The sequence below is a fragment of the Bos taurus genome, chromosome 3 (assembly GCF_002263795.3).
Source record: "Bos taurus isolate L1 Dominette 01449 registration number 42190680 breed Hereford chromosome 3, ARS-UCD2.0, whole genome shotgun sequence".
NCBI classification, from domain to species: domain Eukaryota; kingdom Metazoa; phylum Chordata; class Mammalia; order Artiodactyla; family Bovidae; genus Bos; species Bos taurus.
Window position 1 is genome coordinate 93,113,783 of NC_037330.1, and position 20,904 is coordinate 93,134,686.

General features: G+C 51.1%; 1 protein-coding gene and 1 long non-coding RNA gene across 2 annotated transcripts in view; one reads left to right on the plus strand and one right to left on the minus strand.

Annotated features, from left to right (window-relative positions):
- Positions 1-20,904, plus strand: part of SLC1A7 (solute carrier family 1 member 7) — a 51,028-nt gene that overhangs the window by 7,878 nt on the left and 22,246 nt on the right. Inside the window, exons 2-3 of the mRNA NM_001205904.2 lie at positions 487-566; positions 17,628-17,843. Coding sequence (NP_001192833.2) covers positions 487-566; positions 17,628-17,843 — 296 coding nt within the window. The remainder of the gene's footprint in view (positions 1-486; positions 567-17,627; positions 17,844-20,904) is intronic.
- Positions 133-8,860, minus strand: LOC132344908 (uncharacterized). The gene is made up of 3 exons (XR_009493980.1): positions 8,545-8,860; positions 5,966-6,162; positions 133-1,025 (listed from the first exon to the last, which is right to left on the minus strand). It is a non-coding gene; the product is annotated as an uncharacterized lncRNA (long non-coding RNA).

The window sequence follows — 20,904 nt, forward strand, 5'->3', positions numbered from 1 at the left end:
CACTCTTGAGTGCCCAGTATGAAGTCTGGCACAGTATGGGCTGAATGAATGTGTGAACAGTATGCAACCCTGCCCCCTTGGCACATATCATCATTTCAAACAGATTTGTAGCAAGGCTAGGAGTGTACAGAGTTGGGGGAGAGAGATGATTTAATGTGATTACTAACCCTTTTCTCATTCAGGCTCTCTGCCAAGTGCTCTATGTGCATCCTCTCATTTAAGCCTCCCAGTGGCCCTGTGAAATGGTTATGACCCTCATGTTACAGATGAGAAAAACTCAGAGAGTGCTTGAGGCCACAAAGCTACTTACAGGGGGTCAAGATTCGAACCCAAGTCTGTTTGGCTCCAGAGCCCGTGTTTTCTCCATGGACTCTGCTGTCCACGTGTTAGACGGGAGAATATGGGTGAAATGGTGCTCTGAAGATTGTAAAATAACTGTGAAGTCCATATCGTCTGCTCTAACCCCAGCTCCCGCTGTGTTTTCAGGAAATTAGTTACTTCCAGTTCCCGGGAGAGCTCCTGATGAGGATGCTCAAGATGCTGATCCTCCCACTGGTTGTCTCCAGGTGAGGGGCGGGTGTTCCGCTGGGACGGCCGGGTGGGGTTTCCGGGAGAGGCTTCCGTGCAGATTCCGTCTGGGCCCTGCTCCTGCGGCGGGTGTCTGGACTGCAGGCTCTGGATGTCGTGGTTGTCGGATGCTTATGGGAAGTAGGTTGTGGAACGGGCTGCTGGAGTCTGGTGCCATTCAGTGGCACCCGTTGTTTCAATCCCTTTCAGTGGACACTGTATTGACCTGAGCAAGTGATTTGGAGTCCTAGAAATTGACCTGACCCCAGGGTAGCTCAGGGTCAGCGAGTTCAGGCCCTGTTCCCAAGGAGAGGCTCTAGGTGGTGAATGCAGCGAGGCGTGGGGGAAAGGTGACCTTGGAGACGATCACAAGATGATATCCTGGCTCAGCTGTGTGCTGTACTGGCTGTGGAAACTCGGGCAGGTTGTCAGACTCCTCCGAGCCTCAGTTTCCTCATCTGTAAAATAAGAATAAAAACACCTACTCCAAAAGGTTGCTGTGAGGACCATTGGAGGCTGTCTATTTGCTAAACATTCAAGCACTGAGCACAGGCTTGGAGGGCAGACAGGTGGGAGATGAAGCTGGAGGATGGGTTCTTGATCATGAAAGGCCTTGAATGCCAAGTTAAAGCATTCAGTCTTTACCCATTAGGGTGAGGGCCAGTGCAAATCCTAACACAGATGTGCTGGTGAGTTTGACCAAGGCCCTGGTCCTCTCTAGGTCTTGGAATTTTCAGCTGTATAATGAGTTGGTGGCTCCAGATGGTGTCCAAGAGCCCTTTAGTCTGAGACCATGGGTTTAGAAGCCTCACCTCCTCGGACTTGTGTGCAGGGAGGGAAGTGGACAAGCCTCTGAATCCTGGATTCAGGTGGCTCCAGGATGTAGGGGGCTCTGTCCTCCTGGGCAGGGTCATTAGCCTTCTCAGCCTCCCTATTGCTGAGGAGGGAGCCAGCTCCTCCTCCTTGCCCCTCTAGGGTGGCGGAGATAATGGTCCCCCATTATCTAAAGGCCAGCTAATGGTGTTTTCTGCTGCCTGTAGGAGGCCTTGCCAAGCTCAGCTCAGCTTCCTGCAGGCAGCATTTGGGTCTCTCAGGAAACCTTCAAGGCTCTGCTAAAAGGCCACTCCCCTCCAGAAGCCTTCCCTGACCCCTCAACCCTCTTCAGTGGCTGCCTCCTCTTCATGTGTCTTTTGAGTCATTCGCTGAGTCAGGGAATCTGTCAAGGTCACCGGTAGCCTCCCTATTGCTACATTCAAAGGACACTCTGAGTTCTTGCTCTGCATGACCTGTTCACATTTCACACACTTGATACAATGGTTGGTCACTCCTTCCCTCTCAAAACACTCCTCCCTATGACTTTACTCCCTCTAGCTTTGGCTGCTCTCTGCCTTTTTGTCCCAGTTTCATCCCCCTCTAATCAACCTCTGAATGTTGCAATTTCTCAGGCCTTTTCTCATCTGTCCTCATGGCTTTAACATACCACCTATAAGTCCAGCTTATAGATCTCCCTCCCCGACCTCGCTTCTGAGAATTACTTAAACTACCTACCTGACACTGTGTGTGTGTGTGTGTGTGTGTGTGCTCAGTCATGTCCGACTCTTTGAGACCCCATGAACTGTAGCCCACCAGGTTTCTCTGTCCATGGAATTTCCCAGGCAAGAATACTGAAGCAGGTTGCCATTTCCCGCTCCAGGGAATCTTCCTGACCCAGGGATCAAATCCACGTCTCCTGCATTTCCTGTATTGACAAGCAGATTCTTTACCACTGCGCCACCTGGGACATTGCCACTTGATATTTCATGAGGATTTCAATTTAGCGTAATCAACATGAGATTTTACCCTGTAAACCCATCCCTTTTCCTGTTTTCTGCTTGTCAGTAAGCAGCAACTCCACCTACCCAGTTATTCAAGCCTCTGTATTTATTTTCTTCCCCACCCCAGCTCATCCATCAGCGACTCCAGCTGATTCTTCCCCACAACTAGAACCCATCATCATCCCCACCACAGGTGCAGACTCCACTGTGACATCACTGGTCTCCAGGCTTGGGTTTTTGTTCCCCTCCCATCTGTTCTCCACCTGGTGTCCAGAACGGTCTCATGGAAAGCCCATCCGGCATGCCATTCATTCACCTAAAACCCTTCAATGGCTCCCATGGCATTTAGTATAAACTTCAGATCCTTAACCTAACTAGGAGGCCCTTCAGGGTCCTCCCAGCCTGTGCTCCACCTCGTCTCGTGCCTCACTCACTCCAGCATCCTGGCCTCTTAGTTCTGTAAGCAAACCAAACCCTCCGCGTCTCAGGGTCTCCACACATCTCAGGGCCTCCCTTCTGCCTGGAGCCTGCTTCCCCAGCACTTTCCATGTCTTCCCCTTCCTCTTCCTTTAGATCTCGACTTCCATGTCCCCGCCTTAGAAAGGCCCTCCCCACCCATCCTCCTTCACTACCTCCTTCACTACCACCTTCACTCTCCCCCATCATGCTCTCTTCCTTTTCTTGCTTAGCACTTACTATGTATTATTATTCATATGTATTTCATTGTTAACTTGTTTGTCTTCCACTGGACTATACTTTCTGTGAAGGCAGAGGCAATATTCTGTTGAGGTTCCACCCAGGAACTTGTCAAATGCCTGGTGCGCTATAAGTGCTTATTAATACTTGCTGAGTGGATTAATGAGTTCAACAATTGTGCTTTCTGGCATGTGGCCCTGTACTGAGTGCTGTAGATGCAGAGATGAATGAGGTTCTGTTCACTAGGAGCTCACAGGCTGTGAGGGGGACCGATGAGGAAATAGACAATTACACGACAGCCAAATAAACATGCTGCCGGAGGAACACAGGACTCTGTTTTTTTGTTTCCTTTTCCCCAGTTGTATAGTAATATTAAGGCACCCCACTCCAGTACTCTTGCCTGGAAAATCCCGTGGACGGAGGAGCCTGGAAGGCTGCAGTCCATGGGGTCGCTGAGGGTCGAACATGACTGAGCGACTTCACTTTCACTTTTCACTTTCATGCATTGGAGAAGGAAATGGCAACCCACTCCAGTGTTCTTGCCTGGAGAATCCCAGGGACGGGGGAGCCTGGTGGGCTGCCGTCTATGGGGTCGCACAGAGTCGGACACGACTGAAGCGACTTAGCAGCAGCAATAGCATCACCCTTTGCTGTTGACCTTACTCACTGCCAGGGTGTGGCCTCTTACTCATAACAGAAACACTTCAAATGAAGTGGCCCTTGCATGGGCCCTGGAGTCAGGCAGATCTGCCTGGGTTCACATCCTGGCTCTGCCATTTCCTAGCTGTGTGACTTTGGGCAAGTTATTTAACTTAAAAAAATCCTGAAGTCAGAGTCAAAGTCCTGGGTCCTAGCCCAGCTTCTGCCACAAATCACCATGTGATCTTGAGGCAGGCAGGTTTACCTGGGCCTCAGTTTACCCAGGCTACCTAGTGATTTCAGGCCCATCCAGCTCTCTGAGTCCCGGCTCTCAAAGGCTCTCACGCCACCAGACTCAAGCGCTTGCTCTTGGCTGAAAGTGGAATGTGGTATTAACTTGAGAAAAGCCAGTGCGTGCTTATGTTTCATGTGTTTATATTGTACAGTTTGGGCTGGTCCAGAGCAACCATGACACTGAAAAATGAAAGTGCTTTAAAACTTTCCTATTAAGAGAGAATTAAGCTTTCTTGGGAGAAAATGACACAGTTCTGAGCCCCTAACTGCTCCATCCCTGAGCCTGTCTTCCTTTAGCTTCAACTGGTCTGTAATCCATCTGTCCATCCATCACCCACGGTTCCCTGAGCTCTTGATCTCAGCCAGCCCAGGGCCAGGCATTTCTGTCCTCAAGGAGCAGCCACCCCGCTTTGGGGATTGTCACTCAGGACAGAGCAAAATCACCAAAGTTGCCTTGAAAATTTAACTGTCAGGCCTCATCCCCGGCTTGCTGAACCAGAACTGCCAAAGGGCCCAAAAAGGTTTGTTTTGAAAGTTCCACAAGTGTTCTAATGGTTTGAAAAGAAACCCTGATGACTTGGGATCAGAACTTCTGGCTAAATAGCTAAAGAGCCTGGCTTGAGGGCTGTTCTTCAGTTCCCGGGCCTCCAAGCTGTACCCCCAGGAGACAGAGGCTTCCTGACGTGTAAATTGCTCCAGGGCAGTGCAAGGATACACATCAAGGCACATTTGCTTCAATTCTAGTAATCTGCAAGTTGGAGTCCCAAAGCCTGGCACCCATTCCCCTCTTCCTGGAGAATCTGCCTCCCTTGCCTATACCAAGCCCCTGGCCTCAGGCTGGTCCCCTTGTTAGATTCCAAGCATGCCACATACCACCTCTGCTCAGGCTGCTCCCCTCCCACCAATGCCCTCTTCACCTCTTAATTAAGTCCCCCTCTATGTACACAAGGGCATGGATCACTAGGGGTCACCTTGGAGTGTATCCACCTGTTTTCTGTCTGCATACCTCCCTTCTCTCTATCCCTTCAAGACCAGCCAGAAATCCTAGGCTCCTTGTCTTTAAAAGTCATCTCCACTCACGCCCTGTTCCTGGAGTGGGGTTGGGTGGAGGTGCTGCCCAGCTTCTGGTCCTAGTGGCTCATCAAGGAATTTCTTCTGAAAACGGACAACCTCCTTACCATAAAAAGGATCCTGAAGAATATGAATTTGTCTTTCTCTCAGGGACATCACAGGGTCTGGTACATTGTATGTGCCTAAGAAATGCTTTTTAAATGAACAAAGAGCAGTGGAAGGAAGTTGAGGCAGAATTCAGGCAAGGTTTATGACCAACATTTGAACTGACCCTTGGACAATGATTCGGAGTTATCTTTTTAAAATGGTTTGCACTTTTAAAAGTTACATAAGCAAATTACAAACACTGTGGATAACAACAAAAAATCATATCATTCCACATCCCTAATTCTGCCCCTATTCTTTTTCCTGAGAATGTTTGTTCTTGTCTTTCTTAATAGTGAATTCACCAGGCCCAGAGTGTGGTCCTTGGCTTACTGATTCAGAAACTCAACCTCATCTGAGCCCCTGAACTGGTCATGCCTGTCCTCTGATACCTGCAAGAAGCAACCAAATAAACCAAATGTCAATTTGTTCATCCACAGGGATAAATACAATTGCTAAGGAGGACAAATGCACACAGCCTCTGGCCAGAGCATTTCTCCCTATAGGCTCATCACTTGAGGACCTCACTGGTTAAATGTTTGCTGGCAGGACAATTATTTAACGGTATAACCAGCATGTGTCTAGGTTTGCCATTTTTAGTCTTCAGGGCCCAGGTGGTGGAATTCCATCCTACATGCATTTAAATTTAGTGAATTCAATTACATGTGGTATGAAAAAGAGAGAAAATAATTTAAAGGAGACAAATGGCTTCCCCCATTCAATGAGCTGGGTGCCTGTACCGTGGGGGAGCTGGGTCCGCTTCACTCTAAGCCAGTCTCAGTTCCCACGTGTCTTGTAGAGTGAGCATCTCCCCACATGGCTGCGGTGATTCTAGGCCATGAAGAGAGGATTGTATGGTTTCTTTTTCACATCATGGCCTCCAAGTGAATTCTGTCTGCTTCAGCTGGTGATCACCTGAAGAAACAACAACCTAAAACTGGGAGGAAAACTGTCTTGAATGAAAGTATATACCTCTGGAACTTTTTGAACAATTTAAGGGATCTTCAAGGGCAAATTTAATTATGAATGGTTTTTGCTTTATGTACTGACTTGAGGACTGAATATGCACAAGCAAGAAGCCCATTTTCTTCCTTTTGAGGCCTGCACCCATTGGCCAAGATCAGCTTATAAGTGTTAGTAGGTAAAAAGAGAACTGAAATATCTGATCTTGCCACTAGCCCTGTTGCTCTGGTTCCTTCCACATAGTGTTACTGTTGAGCACAGGTCCTGCATGGATTGGTTCAAGCCTAAACATGGCCCTTTGCAGGTACATGTACCTGCTCAAGCCACAGGGATACTCAGTTCTGGCTCCTGGGTCATACCAGAGAGTTCAATCATGGTTCTTCGAAACAACTTCAGTCATGCTCTGAGATTAGCTCACTGCAGTTGAGCCCTCAGTCCATTCTCCCCCGTGGTGAGTTAGCCCTGGAGGTCTTTAGTACTGACAGACCTTGGTCATGGGTGCCCTAGTAAACCCTGATTCTAACTTCAAATTGCAAGAAGCAGGGGTTGGGGTCTTAGTCTCTTTTTTCTCGGAAGGCCCCTGAGACTTGTGCAAATTAGTGCCCCTTTCCGTAACTTGGCAGATCTTAAGGTCTCAAGGAGGGGCACTTCCCTCAGACTGCAAGTCTCTCCCTTCCCCCGCACAACGTGTGCCTTCTTGCCTTACAATTGCCACTTGAAAAATTCTTCTAAAAACGAACTCAACTGCAAGGAACACAGAAGCCTCAGACAAAATTCAGAAAGCTCTGCCTCATGTTACACTGGCATAGGAACTAGTAGTCTGATGGTTAGGACCTGCCATGGCACTGTACTTGGACAGTGCTAAGGACCCTACCACTCTCTGCTGTCTTCTCTGTACTCCACTGCTGACTGATTCCATGCTAATTACACCTTCTTTCATTAGAAAAGTCAAGCCTTGGAGCCTTCCTTTCCCATGTTCTCCCTGTAATATCACTTGTTGCTACCCTGATCCCTTTCGCTTTACATTTATTATTTAACCCAGTTTACATTTATGGTTTAACCCAAAGAATACTGGCAACTTTCTGTTCCTTTATGTTCTTGGAAGATACCTCACTGCTGTGCTTAGTCACTCCATCATGTTGGACTCTTTGCAACCCCATGGACTATAGCCTGCCAGGCCCCTCTGTCCATGGGGATTCTCCAGGCAAGAACACTGGAGTGGGTTGCCATGCCCTCCTTCAGGGGATCTTCCCAACCCAGGGATCAAACCCGGTTCTCCTGTATTGCAGGCAGATTCTTCACTATCTGAGCCATGAAGGAAGCCCTCAGATTTACCCCAGCATCTGTTATTTACCACACTCTTCACTTCGACCATAAAATAGACACAATGCTATCTGCAAACTTACAAAGAAGTTCCCAGCAGGTGCTATGGGGAAGGGGGACCATTTTGGCCCCAATGAGGTTAGACTTTGCTTCTAATGTTGGGAGGTCATCTAAGCCTTGTTTTCACACATCCCCAGACAAGAGTGATGCAAGGAACCCGGGGTGGGTCAAATCAGCAACTGGATCCAGCTAGGGCCTCCAAATCTCCACTTGTTTTTTGGCCAAACTCTCCTCTCCTCTCATTCTTCAACGTCTTAAACCAGGCATCATTCAAGGAAAACTGAATCCATGTGTTTGTGACTCACTGATGCTGGACATGGCAGAATGTTTTGTTAGCTCCACATCGTAGCAGAGAAATCCACGGGTGTTTGGGTTAGTATGTGAATGTGTGCTGTAGGTCTTTACACACGTGTATTGTGTGAGTGTATGTGTGCACACGTATATGTATTGCTTTTCTATTGTAAGAATTTTAGACTGATTTTTCTCAGAATGAGGAAGTCTTGTTTGGCCAAAGAAACTCAACCCTCCCTTCTCCCCCTTCCTGAGGAACTCTAGTTTGGCAGACAACTCCCAAACACCCACGTTCTAACTTACTGGAGATGGTCCTGGGCCAAGCCACCATTGAAGTCTGGCTTGAGAGCCAGTCTGCAGGGGGCAGTCCCAGGGTAGACAGTCAGTGGGAGGGAGGCAGGAGGAATGGGCAGCCTGCACTTCTGAACTCTGCCTCACAAGCCATGGGGCAACTGTTCTTAGCAGAGCTCTGTTGACCTCTCTGATGGGAGCCCTGGGATCACTCTTTGGCCCTCTTGCCCAGTCAGCTGATCACCTTACTCATCAGGAGGGGAAACAAAGCCCAGCTGTGGGCTACGGGTGGGGTCAGACCATCAGCTTGATGACTCCAAAAAACTTCCAGATTTTATCACCCATCGCAGACTCCCAGGCTCTTTCCCCCTTCCAGTTAGAGAACTCCTACCTATCCTTCAAGGATCTTTTCAGCAGCCACCTCCTATGGGAACACTAGCCTGATTCCCAGGCTGGGCTAGATCCCTGCTCTGGCCTCTCTCAACCCAACCACGCCCCAGGGCTTTGTGATGTCGACCCTGCAGGTCTCTCCACCCACCTGAGGACCACAAATCCTCCTCCTTCCTTTTTAGGAGCCCACGGCATGCAGAGCAAGTGTTCAACATGGGGCATTCTGGGGACCTATGTGAGTCTGGGGAGGTGGGTGAGGTCTTGAAAAAGCTCCTGCTACTCTCCTCTGTGGACATCCACTGTATAGGGAGGGAAGTTCAGAGCCTGGGGCAGGTGGGCCCAGCTGGACTAGACACTAGCCGCCCCTCTGGTAGAGGGAGGGGAGGCAGGGGACCTGTGTTCCCATATCCTCTGGATGGGTGCTTTCTCTCCCTCCTAAACATGGCATGGGGGCGCTGGTCATAACAGTTATGATGTTGTCCCAGGAAAGCCGTTCCTAATGGTGGACGTGACTACCTGAGACCATAGAGCTGAGTCACAGTTACCTGTGGGAACATTGGCTCCCTCCCCCTGACATTCTTTGCTTCATGGAAAATAAAGGGGTAGGGGACTGGAAACGATGGACCCTTACTGCTCTTGGGAATGCAGCCTTCCTAGTGCAAAGTGGTTGAGACTGACATATGGTCAGACATGAGCTCTTGAGGGCTGCAACTGCGGCTCCTCCAAGCTTTTGCTTTTGACCGAGTTCAAGCTTGTTATTTGCAAGTTCCCAATCCATCCCCTTCTTGTGGCTAGGGGCCTGGGAAGAGGAACCTGCAGAAGGCAGGTGGGGACACAGCAACATCCCCTCAGACCCATGTCTGTCTTCTTGCCACCCCTACTCCCCCCTCTCTCACCCTGCCTCCCACACTCTGAGCCCTGAACTTCATCCCCACTTTCCCACCCACCTGGTCCCATGGAATCTACAGTGGAACCAAAGAGGTTTGGTCTGCGTGGCTCCAGGGGGGCAGGGCTGGGCTCAGTGTAGAAATTCTCCTCCCTGGAGGCAGACGTCATACTAATAAGTATAACTAGCTCACAGTGGAGGTAGTGAGTTCTCTGTCCTCTGAGGTATGCAAACAAAGATGGTAGAGTAGTTCCCACCCTTGGGAAGGGGGTGCTGGAGCCCGAAGACCTAGACCTTAGCCAAGTGGGAGCCTAGGCATCCTGCCTTAGGTCCCAGAAGGAGTTTGGCTTGAGGGTGGGGGTGTGGCCGCAACAGCTGGGAAGTGTAATTCAGTACTAACGTGGCACTTGCTGTCAGCTGCCGGGCCTACGGTCTGCTCAGGGGAAGGAAAAAGACTTGAGTACTTGGTAGGGCTGACGGGACTCCCACGGACCCCCGGATGCCTCCATCTTTTGCCTGTTGGGTGAACTGCCTGCAGCTGCACCCAGGGGCCAGCTTAGTAGAGCTTCCCTGACTAGGTCAGCCGAGGCCAGAGCCCAAGGACTTGGCTCCTTCCTGTCTTTAACTTCCCAGGGCAGGATGTTGTGATTGTGGATGCTGTCATGCTGGTAAACCAAATCTACTCACTAGTTCAAATCTACCTACTCACTATGTGATTTGAGCAAGTTGCTTGCACACCTCCAGTGACTAGGAGCTCACTACTTCTCAAGGAGGTCCCTTCCAGGGCAGGACAGCTGTTTCTAGAAAGTTATTCCTGCAGTTGAGCCGAGCCCTGCTTCCCCATGGCTTTTCCCATAGATCCCAGTGTTTCCCAGGTCTGCTTTGCTGTGCTCCACAGCCCCCGCCCTCTAGGCTGGCATCACTGTCCCCCACCACCTACCCCAGCTGCCCTCTCTGGGGCACACACCTCCCTCCTTTGTCCCTTTTCCTGTGGGTCTCAACGTCCAGGGCAGGTCTGTAGCCTCTTCAGCAAGCCCTCCAGGCTTCTAGCTACAGAGGCTGCCCTTCAGCAGCCTCATTCCCCATTGACTCACCAATCTGGCAGCAAACAAACCCCCCAAATCCCCCTTCCACGTGCTGCTGCTGGGGCTCAGCCCTCCTCCGCCCCAGTGTTTGTGCTCTCTGGGGTGTTGAAGCCAAGTATGGCTCTGCATGTGTCCGTGTTCATCTTCATCATGTCAGTCTAAACTAGCCTGAGTTCTGCTTAGTTCCAACTCTCCCGTCCAGCACATTGGCTGTTCCTCCCAGCTTCCCATCCTCCTCAAATCTGATCCACACACTGTCAGTGCCCTTGGCCAAGCCATTGATAAAAACAACTGGGAAGGAGAGGGCTAAAGGGAGAGCTCCAAAGCACAGCTCCAGAGGCCCTCCCAGGTTCTCAGCACTCAAAAGAGGGCTCTGCCTGTGATAATCATTCTCACCGTTCTCAGGAGACCCTGTGCCAACTACCTCAATGTCCCACGGACACACAGTGCCAGGGGCACTTTGCTAAACCTGGCAAGGGAAACGAGGATGGTGCTGGTGACTTGTTCTCCAGAACCCACAGTGGGTGCTCATGGTCATCAGAGCTCAGAAGTCACCCCCTATCACAATCTTGTCTAGAATTTCACCCTGGCTTAACACACACACACACACACACACACACACACACACACACACCAGCAAACCTGCACCCAGGCCAGGCCAGGCCCTGAGCTCTCAGGACCTAGAACTGAACCAGATTCTGCCCTTCCCTAGAGGAGCTCATGGTCTGCTCGGGCAGGTGGCCATGGAACATTTGATGACAGCACAGAGGTATGCTAGTAACTGGAATGTGCTGACTACTTGCTATGTACCAGTCACTATTCTAAACCTAGACTAACCCTCACAGTAAACTATCACTGCCCCCATTTTGGAAAAGGAAAGCAGCCCACTTCAGTATTGTTGCCTGGAAAATTTCATGGACAGAGGAGCCTGGTGGGCTACAGTCCATGGGATCACAGAGTCAGACATGACTGAGTGCTGCTGCTGCTGCTAAGTCACTTTAGTCGTGTTCAACTCTGTGCAACCCTATGGACTGCAGCCCACCAGGCTCCTCCGTCCATGGGATTTTCCAGACAAGAGTACTAGAGTGGGTTGCCATTGCCTTCTCTGGACTGAGTGACTGAGCATATCCCTATTTTATCGTCCAGTGGGAACTGAGGCACACAGAGGCTCTGGAACGTGCCCGAGCCTCCCACACAGTGAGGGCTGTGTGCAGGCAACCAGGAGCTGCCTGGCCTGGTCTGGCGGGCTCAGGAGGCCCTCAGAAGGAGGAGGTACTGACTGGAGACTGGAAAAATGGGTGACAGCAGGAGAGAACCGGAAAAAAAGCAGGGAGGGCAGGGGCAAGGCAGCAGTGTTCCCTCACTATTCACTGCGCCACTCAGCATGTGTTCCTGCCAGCCTGCCCAGTGCCAGAGGTGGTGGTCCCTGGGGATCAGAGGTGAGTGTGCCAGCAGAGTGCCCCAGAACAAACTGGGAAGTACAGGGTGCCCTGGGGAAGTGAATGAGATGGCCATAATCAGGGAAGGCTTTCCAGAGGAAATGAGCTCTGAGCTGGAAACTGGTTGGGTTGGAGAGGTGTGCGTGGGGTGGGGTAGGGGGTACCAGGCTTAAGGAACAACCAGAGCAAGGGTGGTTCAAGGAGCAGCAGTGAGAATGGGGTGGCCAGAGAGGTACCAGTCAGGAGAAGAATGATTCTAAGGCCTTGGAGGAGTGTGGACAGTTCCTGAGGGCCAAAGGGAGCCACCATGGACTTCTGACAGGGCGGGGCCCCCAGCAGTCGGAGCAGTCTGTCCGCCCTCCGCAGTGCAGTGTGCAGGGAGCAGTGGGTACCTCTTCTGGTTATATAGGGTCACGATACTCACCTCAGGGGTATGCATGAGAACAGATGAGGGTTAGCAGCAGCCTTTTTCTCCCTCCTGGAGGAGTCTGGCAACAGCACCTCACTTTCCCTACCCCTGCAAGTGCAGCAATTACCAGATTACCAGATTGCAACAGGCTGGGCCCAGGGTCCAGTTAGCTCCCCAATCACATCAATCTCTTGAAACACAATCTCAGGCCCAGCGCGGTGGCCAGATGGCTTAGGAGGGAGTCCCAGACTTTTGGGCTTCCTGAAGCTCTTCCCAGGGCCCTTGAGGATGTGAAGGTTCCCAGGAGCACCCCCATTCTGGGAGTTGGGAAGGCAAGTTTACCTAGTCTTCCCTCACTATAAATCACAGAGCCAGAAGGAATATTTGAAGTCAACCTCATGGAATCTCCCCCTAAGTCTGGAAGCCTTGATACAGCATTCCAACAGGTGGCCACCCAGCCTCCACTTGGATACCTCCAAAGATGGGGGGCTCACTACCACAAATCTGAGGGCAGTGGCCACGGGGCAGGTCTCTGAGACCTGAGAACTCTGAGAGCTGAACTAAAGAGGTATTACATGGACTAAATCACACTAAAATTATGATTAGCCAAAGCTGGAAGGCCTTTTACTTCCATAGGAGTTAAACCAGATCTGTACCATGGGGAGTCACTGTGGGAGAAGGGAAACCCCACAGGGTTGAACCCCAAACCCCTGTCCCAATTTTAACTCTACAGCTGACTAGCTGGGCAGCTTGGTCAATCATCTCCACCCCCTTATTTTTCTTATCTGTAACTTAAACTATGCAGCCCAATAAGGCAGTCCCTAGTCATAAGTGACTGCTAAACCTTTGAAATGTGGCTAAGTGCAACAGAAAAACTGAACTTCTTGTTTTTAATTGATTTAAATTAAAAATTTAAAACCAGAAGTAGTTTTTCTAAGCTTTTTCTATTGATTACACATTGAAATGATAATATTTTGGATATACTAGATTAAAATATTAAAGTTAATTCCACCAAAAATGAACATCATCTGTTTCTTTTGACTTTTTTTTTTTTTTTAACTGTGACTACTAAAAAATTTAACATTACAGAGTGGTTCACCTTTCATCCCATCAGGCAACACTCACACAGGAGATTAAGGATCCAGTGAGGTAGACATTCAGGTGTTTGGGGACAGTTAAGGTCCAGACAAATTATGGTCTCTCTGGCTGCTGGTACTTGAGGTTGTGTTTTTCATCGCACAAGCAAGACATGCTCATTCTAGAAATAATAGAAAATGTGGAAAAACAATAAAAACAGAACAGAAATTGCCCATAATCCCACCACCCAAAGACAGCTACTGGTAAATTTTCTCCTTTTTTTCCCTATGCATGACCATGTGACCTAACACTCTGTGAAGACCACCCCACCCCAGCCTGTAGGTTCTCAGAAAGGCCACTTTAATGGCTTGGCCTCAAAGTCTACACCTCAAGGAGCCCCCTCCAGCTGAACGGCAGGACCTTGAACTTCCTTTCCTGTGACTGTGAGTCCCAGGAGTGGCCGCTGTCTGGTGTGAAATCCAGGCCTCCCGCACTCAGCTCCTGTTCTCCTTGGCCTCTGCCGTCACTTGTGGTCACCCCAGTACTGCTGGCACCAGCCTGGGGAGGAGAGGCGAGGGTCTGCTCTGATTCACTGTCAGCCTGGGGAGGGGAGGCGAGGGTCTGCTCTGATTCACTGTCAGCCTGGGGAGGGGAGGCGAGGGTCTGCTCTGTCATATTGTCAGCAGTTCACAGCTGCTCCCACCTCTCTTCAGCCAGTAGGGAAAGCTTTTCCATGCTAGGCGCTGGGAGAGCGACTCCAGAGCGGAATCACTTGGGTCCCGGGTGAAGGAATTCTTCCCATTTTATCCATTAGCTCTCTCCTCTCCAGAGCCCCCGTGTCAGGGGTCCCCCCCTCTGGCTGTATCTAGAACTGGCACTCTCTTTCTTACCACATCTGGTCTGTTCCTGAGAGGGCACTAACCCCGAGTGAGACTTCTTCTTCCTCGGTGTGACCTACTGAGGGACCCTTGATTCGTTCTGGGATCTGATTTTCACCTACACCCCTCTCCTGCACAATCCCTCAAGCACATCTATGTTTATCTGGACCACAGAAGCTCCAGGGCACCCTGTAGAAAGGTAAAGTATCTCATACTTTGTTTTCCCCACTTGACATTAAATAGGAACATGTTTCCAATGAAACCATCACTTCCAATGGCTTCATAGAACCCTATTGCATGGATAGGTTAACTTTTAATCTAATCTGCCTCAGTGATTTAAGATGGCTCCATGTTTTTGCTCTTGGAGAAGGCAATGGCACCCCACTCCAGTACTCTTGCCTGGAAGATCCCATGGACGGAGGAGCCTGGTAGGCTGCAGTCCATGGGGTCGCTAAGAGTCAGACACGACTGAGCGACTTCACTTTCATTTTCACTTTCATGCATGGGAGAAGGAAAAGGCAACCCACTCCAGTGTTCTTGTCTGGAGAATCCCAGGGATGGGGAAGCCTGGTGGGCTGCCGTCTATGGGGTCGCACAGAGTCGGACACAACTGAAGCGACTTAGCAGCAGCAGCAGCAGCAGTGCATGTCCACTCTCTGCCATGCCCTGTGCCCACAGACAGAAATCAGAATCAGTCCCTCAAGCAGCTCCCACTCTGGCAGGGGGGTGGGGAACAAGACAGACCTGGACACTCGAGACAGAAGTGGACTCAAGGACATGATGCTTGCATCAGTACCACAAGGGAGGGGACAAGGACATGCTGTCTTCATTTGGAGGAGGGAGGGATCACTTCCAGCTAGGAGAAATAAGGAAGAGCTACCTGGAGGAGAGGGCACTGAAAGATGAAGATTTGGAGATGGGGGCAGAGGTGCCAGGCAGTGGGACACCAGAAGCCAACAGGGAGGCCGAGAGGCTGGAAAGTGTGGGGACACTGTGGTGCTTAATGTGGTCAGAGCTCAGGTCATACTTTCGGTTGGGTGACATGCGGGGCAGAAGAGATGGACTAAGCTCAGGCGTGGGAGTGGCCTTGAGCACCAGCCCAAGGAGAACACAGAGGAGGGCAGGCTTGAACAACAGATCTAGTAGGATTTGCTGGAAGTCTGAAAAGGGAAAGCTAAACATTCCTTAGGTCTGAGAACATGAAAGTAAACAAAGTATATAGGGAATAGTATTTGTAAGAGCAAGAACCTGCTGCTGCTGCTGCTGCTAAGTCGCTTCAGTCGTGTCCGACTCTGTGTGACCCCAGAGACGGCAGCCCACCAGGCTCCCCGTCCCTGGGATTCTCCAGGCAAGAACACTGGAGTGGGTTGCCATTGCCTTTTCCAATGCATGAAAGTGAAAAGTGAAAGTGAAGTCACTCAGCCGTGTCCAACTCTTAGCGACCCCATGGATTGCAGCCTACCAGGCTCCTCCGTCCATGGGATCTTCCAGGCAAGAGTACTGGAGTGGGTTGCCATTGCCCTTCTCCGAGGACATACACTAAAGGACTAAATAACTACATGGGTGAAAGAGGACAGGCCTGGAGCTAGGGACTGAGTTCTGGTCCAGCCAGCCACTAGTGTCCTGGCTCAGGGCCAGGGCTTCCCTATGGCCTGCAGCAGTTGGACTTGGCTCTGGGGGAGTCTGTTACGATCAGAGGCCCATTTGGCCCTGGGCTGATGTGCTGGCCCTCGTCTGGGGATAATCTCTCTCATGGATAATGTTGCAGGGCAGCCCCTCATTTCTCCATTCAATCTCATTACCAGCCCTTCAGGATTTACATTTAAGACCCACCCTAAGCCCATCACTAACATATGGTATCTTGGCAGACAGACATGAATGGAGATTGTAAATATTGACTCATTCATTCATTCACTCCTTCACTCAGCAGACTACACTCTAGCAGTTCTGGAGTGTGGGTTCTGGCTCCACAGGCCCAGCATTGAATCGGACCCAGGCTCAGCCCTGGAGGCGCTTTCAGTAAATAGTCGACAGTTTAGTGAGGTGGGACTGGGACAGCACAGGGATAGTGGGATCCCGGCAAAGGGGTCTTACCCCTGTCTGATGGTCAGGGAAGGCTTCCCTGAGGAGGAGACCTTTAAACTGTGTATTAAAAGAGGAGCGGGCCTTTGCTACAGCGAAGAGCAGGGTGCTCACAGGCAGCGGTTACAGCCTGCAGTGGGGGAGAGGCTTTCTGTGCTACATGCCTCCTGCAGTCTAATGATAAGAGGAGGTGGATGGGAAGGGATTATCTGCTCTTGTTTACATGATTAAAAACAGACAAATACTTCCTTTATCTGAAAGAATGAAAGGGCTTTGGGGAAAAATCCTTTTGGCAGCAAAGCAAAGTGCAAGCATCTCCTTAACTGACCTCACCTGCTCCCCCCACACCCTCAACCCCCTCACCCACACCCACAACCTCCCCACCCCCCTCCTCCGCCCCAACAGCCATGAGAAGAATAGCTCCAGGATTGACCTGCTCTGGTGGGTGGCAGGCAGAGGTGGGGAGGAGCCAAGAGGAATGAGACCCACAAGACCCTTCTCACAACATCCCACATGGAGAATCTGGGCCAGGGCGCTAACCCAAGCCGGCCACAGGGTGGCACCTCTCAGGGAAAATCTAACCATGCTCCATTTTATAGATGCAGCTCCTGACGTCCAAAGATGGACGCCTGGGTCACAGAGCCAGATCACCAACTCCCAGCCCATGGCTCTAACTCACTCCCTCATTCAGCCTCAGTCATGAGTTCATTCAAAAGCCTGCACTAACCACCGCCTGGGGCAGCACCGAAAATTCATGCTGGGCACGAAGGAAACACAGAGAAGTCAGACCTGCCCCTCTGCTCACATGTCCTCAATCTGATGAGAGAGACAGACAGTGACAACCAGGGTCATGAGAGAGGAGCCCAGGGGTTGTGGGGACTCTCCCCAACGGGGTCCTAACTCGGGGAGAGGTGGCACTGAGCCTGGTCTCATCTTCTGGGTAGGAGTTGGGCAACTGAAGGGAGCTGCTAAGAGCACAGAAAACAAAAGAAAGAGCATGTGGGAAAGTCTAGAAGCGTGAATGGGCTTGGCTGATGACACTGGGCAAGGGGAAAGAGCAGAGGGAGGCTTGATGGAGCCAGGGGATTAGGGGTGGGAGGATCCCCATGCTGGCTCATTCCCAGGAGCTCTGCGAGGGTGCGGGGCAGAGCAAGGAGGGGGTGAGAGTGGGTGCGCCTGAGTGCTTGGCCTGCCCACCCACAGACGCTGACACCCACCGCTCTCCCAGCTTGATGTCCGGCCTCGCCTCCCTGGATGCCAAGACCTCCAGCCGCCTGGGCATCCTCACCGTGGCGTACTACCTGTGGACCACCTTCGTGGCGGTCATCGTGGGCATCATCATGGTCTCCATCATCCATCCGGGTGGCGCAGCCCAGAAGGAGACGACTGAGCAGAGCGGGAAGCCCATCATGAGCTCAGCCGACCCCCTGCTGGACCTCATTCGGTAACCCCCGCGGCCAGCACCCTGCTTGGGAATGCCACACCCGATGGGGCTGCTGACTCCACAGACCCAGCCCTGCCTGTCGCCCAAGGAGCGGGAGAGGGGGTGGGGACGGGTGCTCAGGGTCTTCTATTGATCACTCATGATCACAAAGGGTCAGCCACAGAGGCCACACTCTGCCCCCTCCACCCCATGCTCCCTGCAGGCTCACACTGCACTGTCCATCCCCATCAGGACGGGATGAGCAGGTGGGCAAAGGGGATGCAGTAAGGACATTTCTCAGGAAGGCAACAGCTGCACAAAAGTCCTGAGCTGGGCATAGTGTTGTAGGGAGAAGTCATGGGCCATTCCGGGTCCTGAGGTGTAAACGGGGAAGTGGACAGTCATTATTGGAGGAGTCGGTTGGGCCAGACCATGAAAAGCATTGGGATCCAGACCAAAAATCGCATTTTATCCTAAAGGCCACAGGAAATGGGTTTTAGACATAGGAGTGCCATGATCCAATTCAGAAGGCTTACTCTGCCCTCCAGAGTGCTGGTGGATAGGATTGGGGGCTCACGGCCAGAGAGGAAGGCAGAGGAAGGGACGGGGCCAGGGTGGTAGCCACGGGCCTGGGGGAAGAAGGAAGACTGAAGGCCACGCAGGAGGTAAAATCAGCAGGAGATGGTGAGATGGGGGGAGAAGTGGAGGGGGTGGGGCTGCTGATTTCAAGGGCATGAAGGTGTCTGGCCTGGGCACCTGAGTGGACAGCAGCGTGGTCACCAGGCCAGAGGACAGAGTGGAGCAGGTGTGGATCTCCTGGTGGTTGGCTGCTGGATCTGAATCCTGTGGGGAGTCTGAGCCAGAGATGGACATTGGGAGAACAGCAGATAGAGGCCTTAAAAAGACCCTGATGGCAAAGGGGTCTCCCAGGACAGTGTGGGTACGAACAACAGGGCTAGGACCGAGCCCGGGGAAGCACCACATTGGAAACAGTTTATTGGGCTCAACAGGGTGTCCCATTAAACTTGCTCTGTGGACTTCTTCTGGTCCCTCTCATTTTCTTGCCAATTTCAGATATAAGAAATCCAGTCCAGAACTTGCCTGGAGGTCCAGTGGTTAAGACTCCCGACTGCCAATGCAGGGGGCAGAGTTTCCAGTCCTGGTTGGGAAAATAAGATCCCATGTGACACACTGCACAACCAAAAAAAAAAAAACCTAGTAAGAAATCCAGTCCAACCTAACAGTAAAACTCCAAACTCATTCCATTTAAAACAGATCCTGTCCTAGCCTTTTGCTGATTCAGACGTGGAAATTGGAGTGTGGAAGAAAGTCATAGCAGGTTTTTCCTTCTTTCTTGCTCCATCTACTTCCCTGTTGCTAGCTCTGGGACTGCACAGCAGAGAGGGAGAGGGATGGCTAGCAAAGTCCTCCTTCACTGGAAGTGGAGTGCGCTGGGGTAGGTGCTCCCTGATTGTATTTCTTCAGGGGAGCCTTTGTGAGCTCTTTGGTGCCCCTCTATCACTGGCATCTCTCACCTGTTATCCCCTTGACTCAGACACTCCCTGCACCATTTGGCTGCTCAGGATGCCCTCCTCAGCCCTGACCTCTGGTGTCTGGGGACACCTCACCACCACTCACTCCACTGATCCTCTTAGGCAGAGTCCCTTCCACAAAGTTCACATTGGCCTGTGGAACACACACACACACACACACACACACATACACACACACACCCTTTGTGGATGTTCAGCCTTTCCCAGGTCCTTTGGACATGAGTCAGGCACCAGGTCCTATACCACAGATCTTAGAGGACACAGCCAAGGTCTTTGAGTAGTTCTCTTGACTTAAAGTGAAGGAGAAGCAGTCCTCTTGTCCCCGATGGGGGTAGATGCCCAGCACACAATCCCTCTGTCTCCCTTTCTTTTTCTCTCGAGTAACCCTTGCCCTCTGTATCAGTTAGCTGTTGCCATGTGAGAAACCATCCAAAGACCTACTGCCTTAAAACAACAACCACATGGCTGCAGGTCAGATGGAAGTTCCCGCGGACTTGGACGGGGCTCAGCTGAGCCAGCCCATGTGTCTGCAGGCAGCTGGCCGCTCCACTGGGGAAGAGCTGCTATGGATGATCTTGGCTTAGATCTAGCTGTGCTCCTCATGTTCCCTCATCTTCCTACAGGCCGGCCTGGATTTATTTCATGGTGGCGATGGGGTTCCAAGGGAGAACTAGTCTGGGCATGTTCTTATGAGGAAGGTAGAGGAACAAGAGAGGGAAACAGAAACATGCCAGTGTTTTTGTAAGTCTCTACTTTTGCTGAGTCCACTAACATTCTATCAGCCAAGACAAGTCATGTGGCCATGCTCAGACTTAGGGTGGGAAGAGATAGCAATGTCAAGGCAAAAAAGTCGTTGTGCCCTGTCTGACTCTTTGTCTCCCCATGGACTGTAGCCCTCCCTCCAGGCTCCTCTGTCTATGGAATTTTCCAGCAAGAATACTGGAGTGGGTTGCCATTTCCTACTCCAGGGGATCTTCCCAATTCAGGGATCAAACCCATGTCTCCTGCATCATCTTGCACCGACAGGCAGATTCTTTACCACTCAGCCACCTCAGTATCCAGGCGTGACAAGGCATCAGTGGATAAGGGCCATTGGTACAATCAAGTGACCACTCCCTCCGTCTTCTCCATTCTCCAGGTTCTGTTAATCCTTTGAGATATGTGATGAAGTAAGGATCACAAAAGTACCTGGAGTTTGTTCCTGCTGTGTGGTTCTCACCCACAGGGTCAAGAGTTAGAGAGATCCAGGCAGAGTCTGCTGTGGCTACTTTTACTTGCCTGGCGATTCCGTCAGTACGTTGGTGTATGCTTTCTGTACAGTGACACCGCCAAATTTTTTTTCCAGCAGAAACCTCTCAACTGCACTCCAGATTCTTCCATGCACTTGTCTAAAGGCATCTCAAAATGAGCACATCCAAAGCTCAACACTTGATTTTCCCCATAATCTGTCCTTTCCTCAGTCCTCCTATCTTAGTCTGGTGTCTCTTTTTCTCTCATATCCTGCATCCAATCTTTCAGCAAATTCTGTC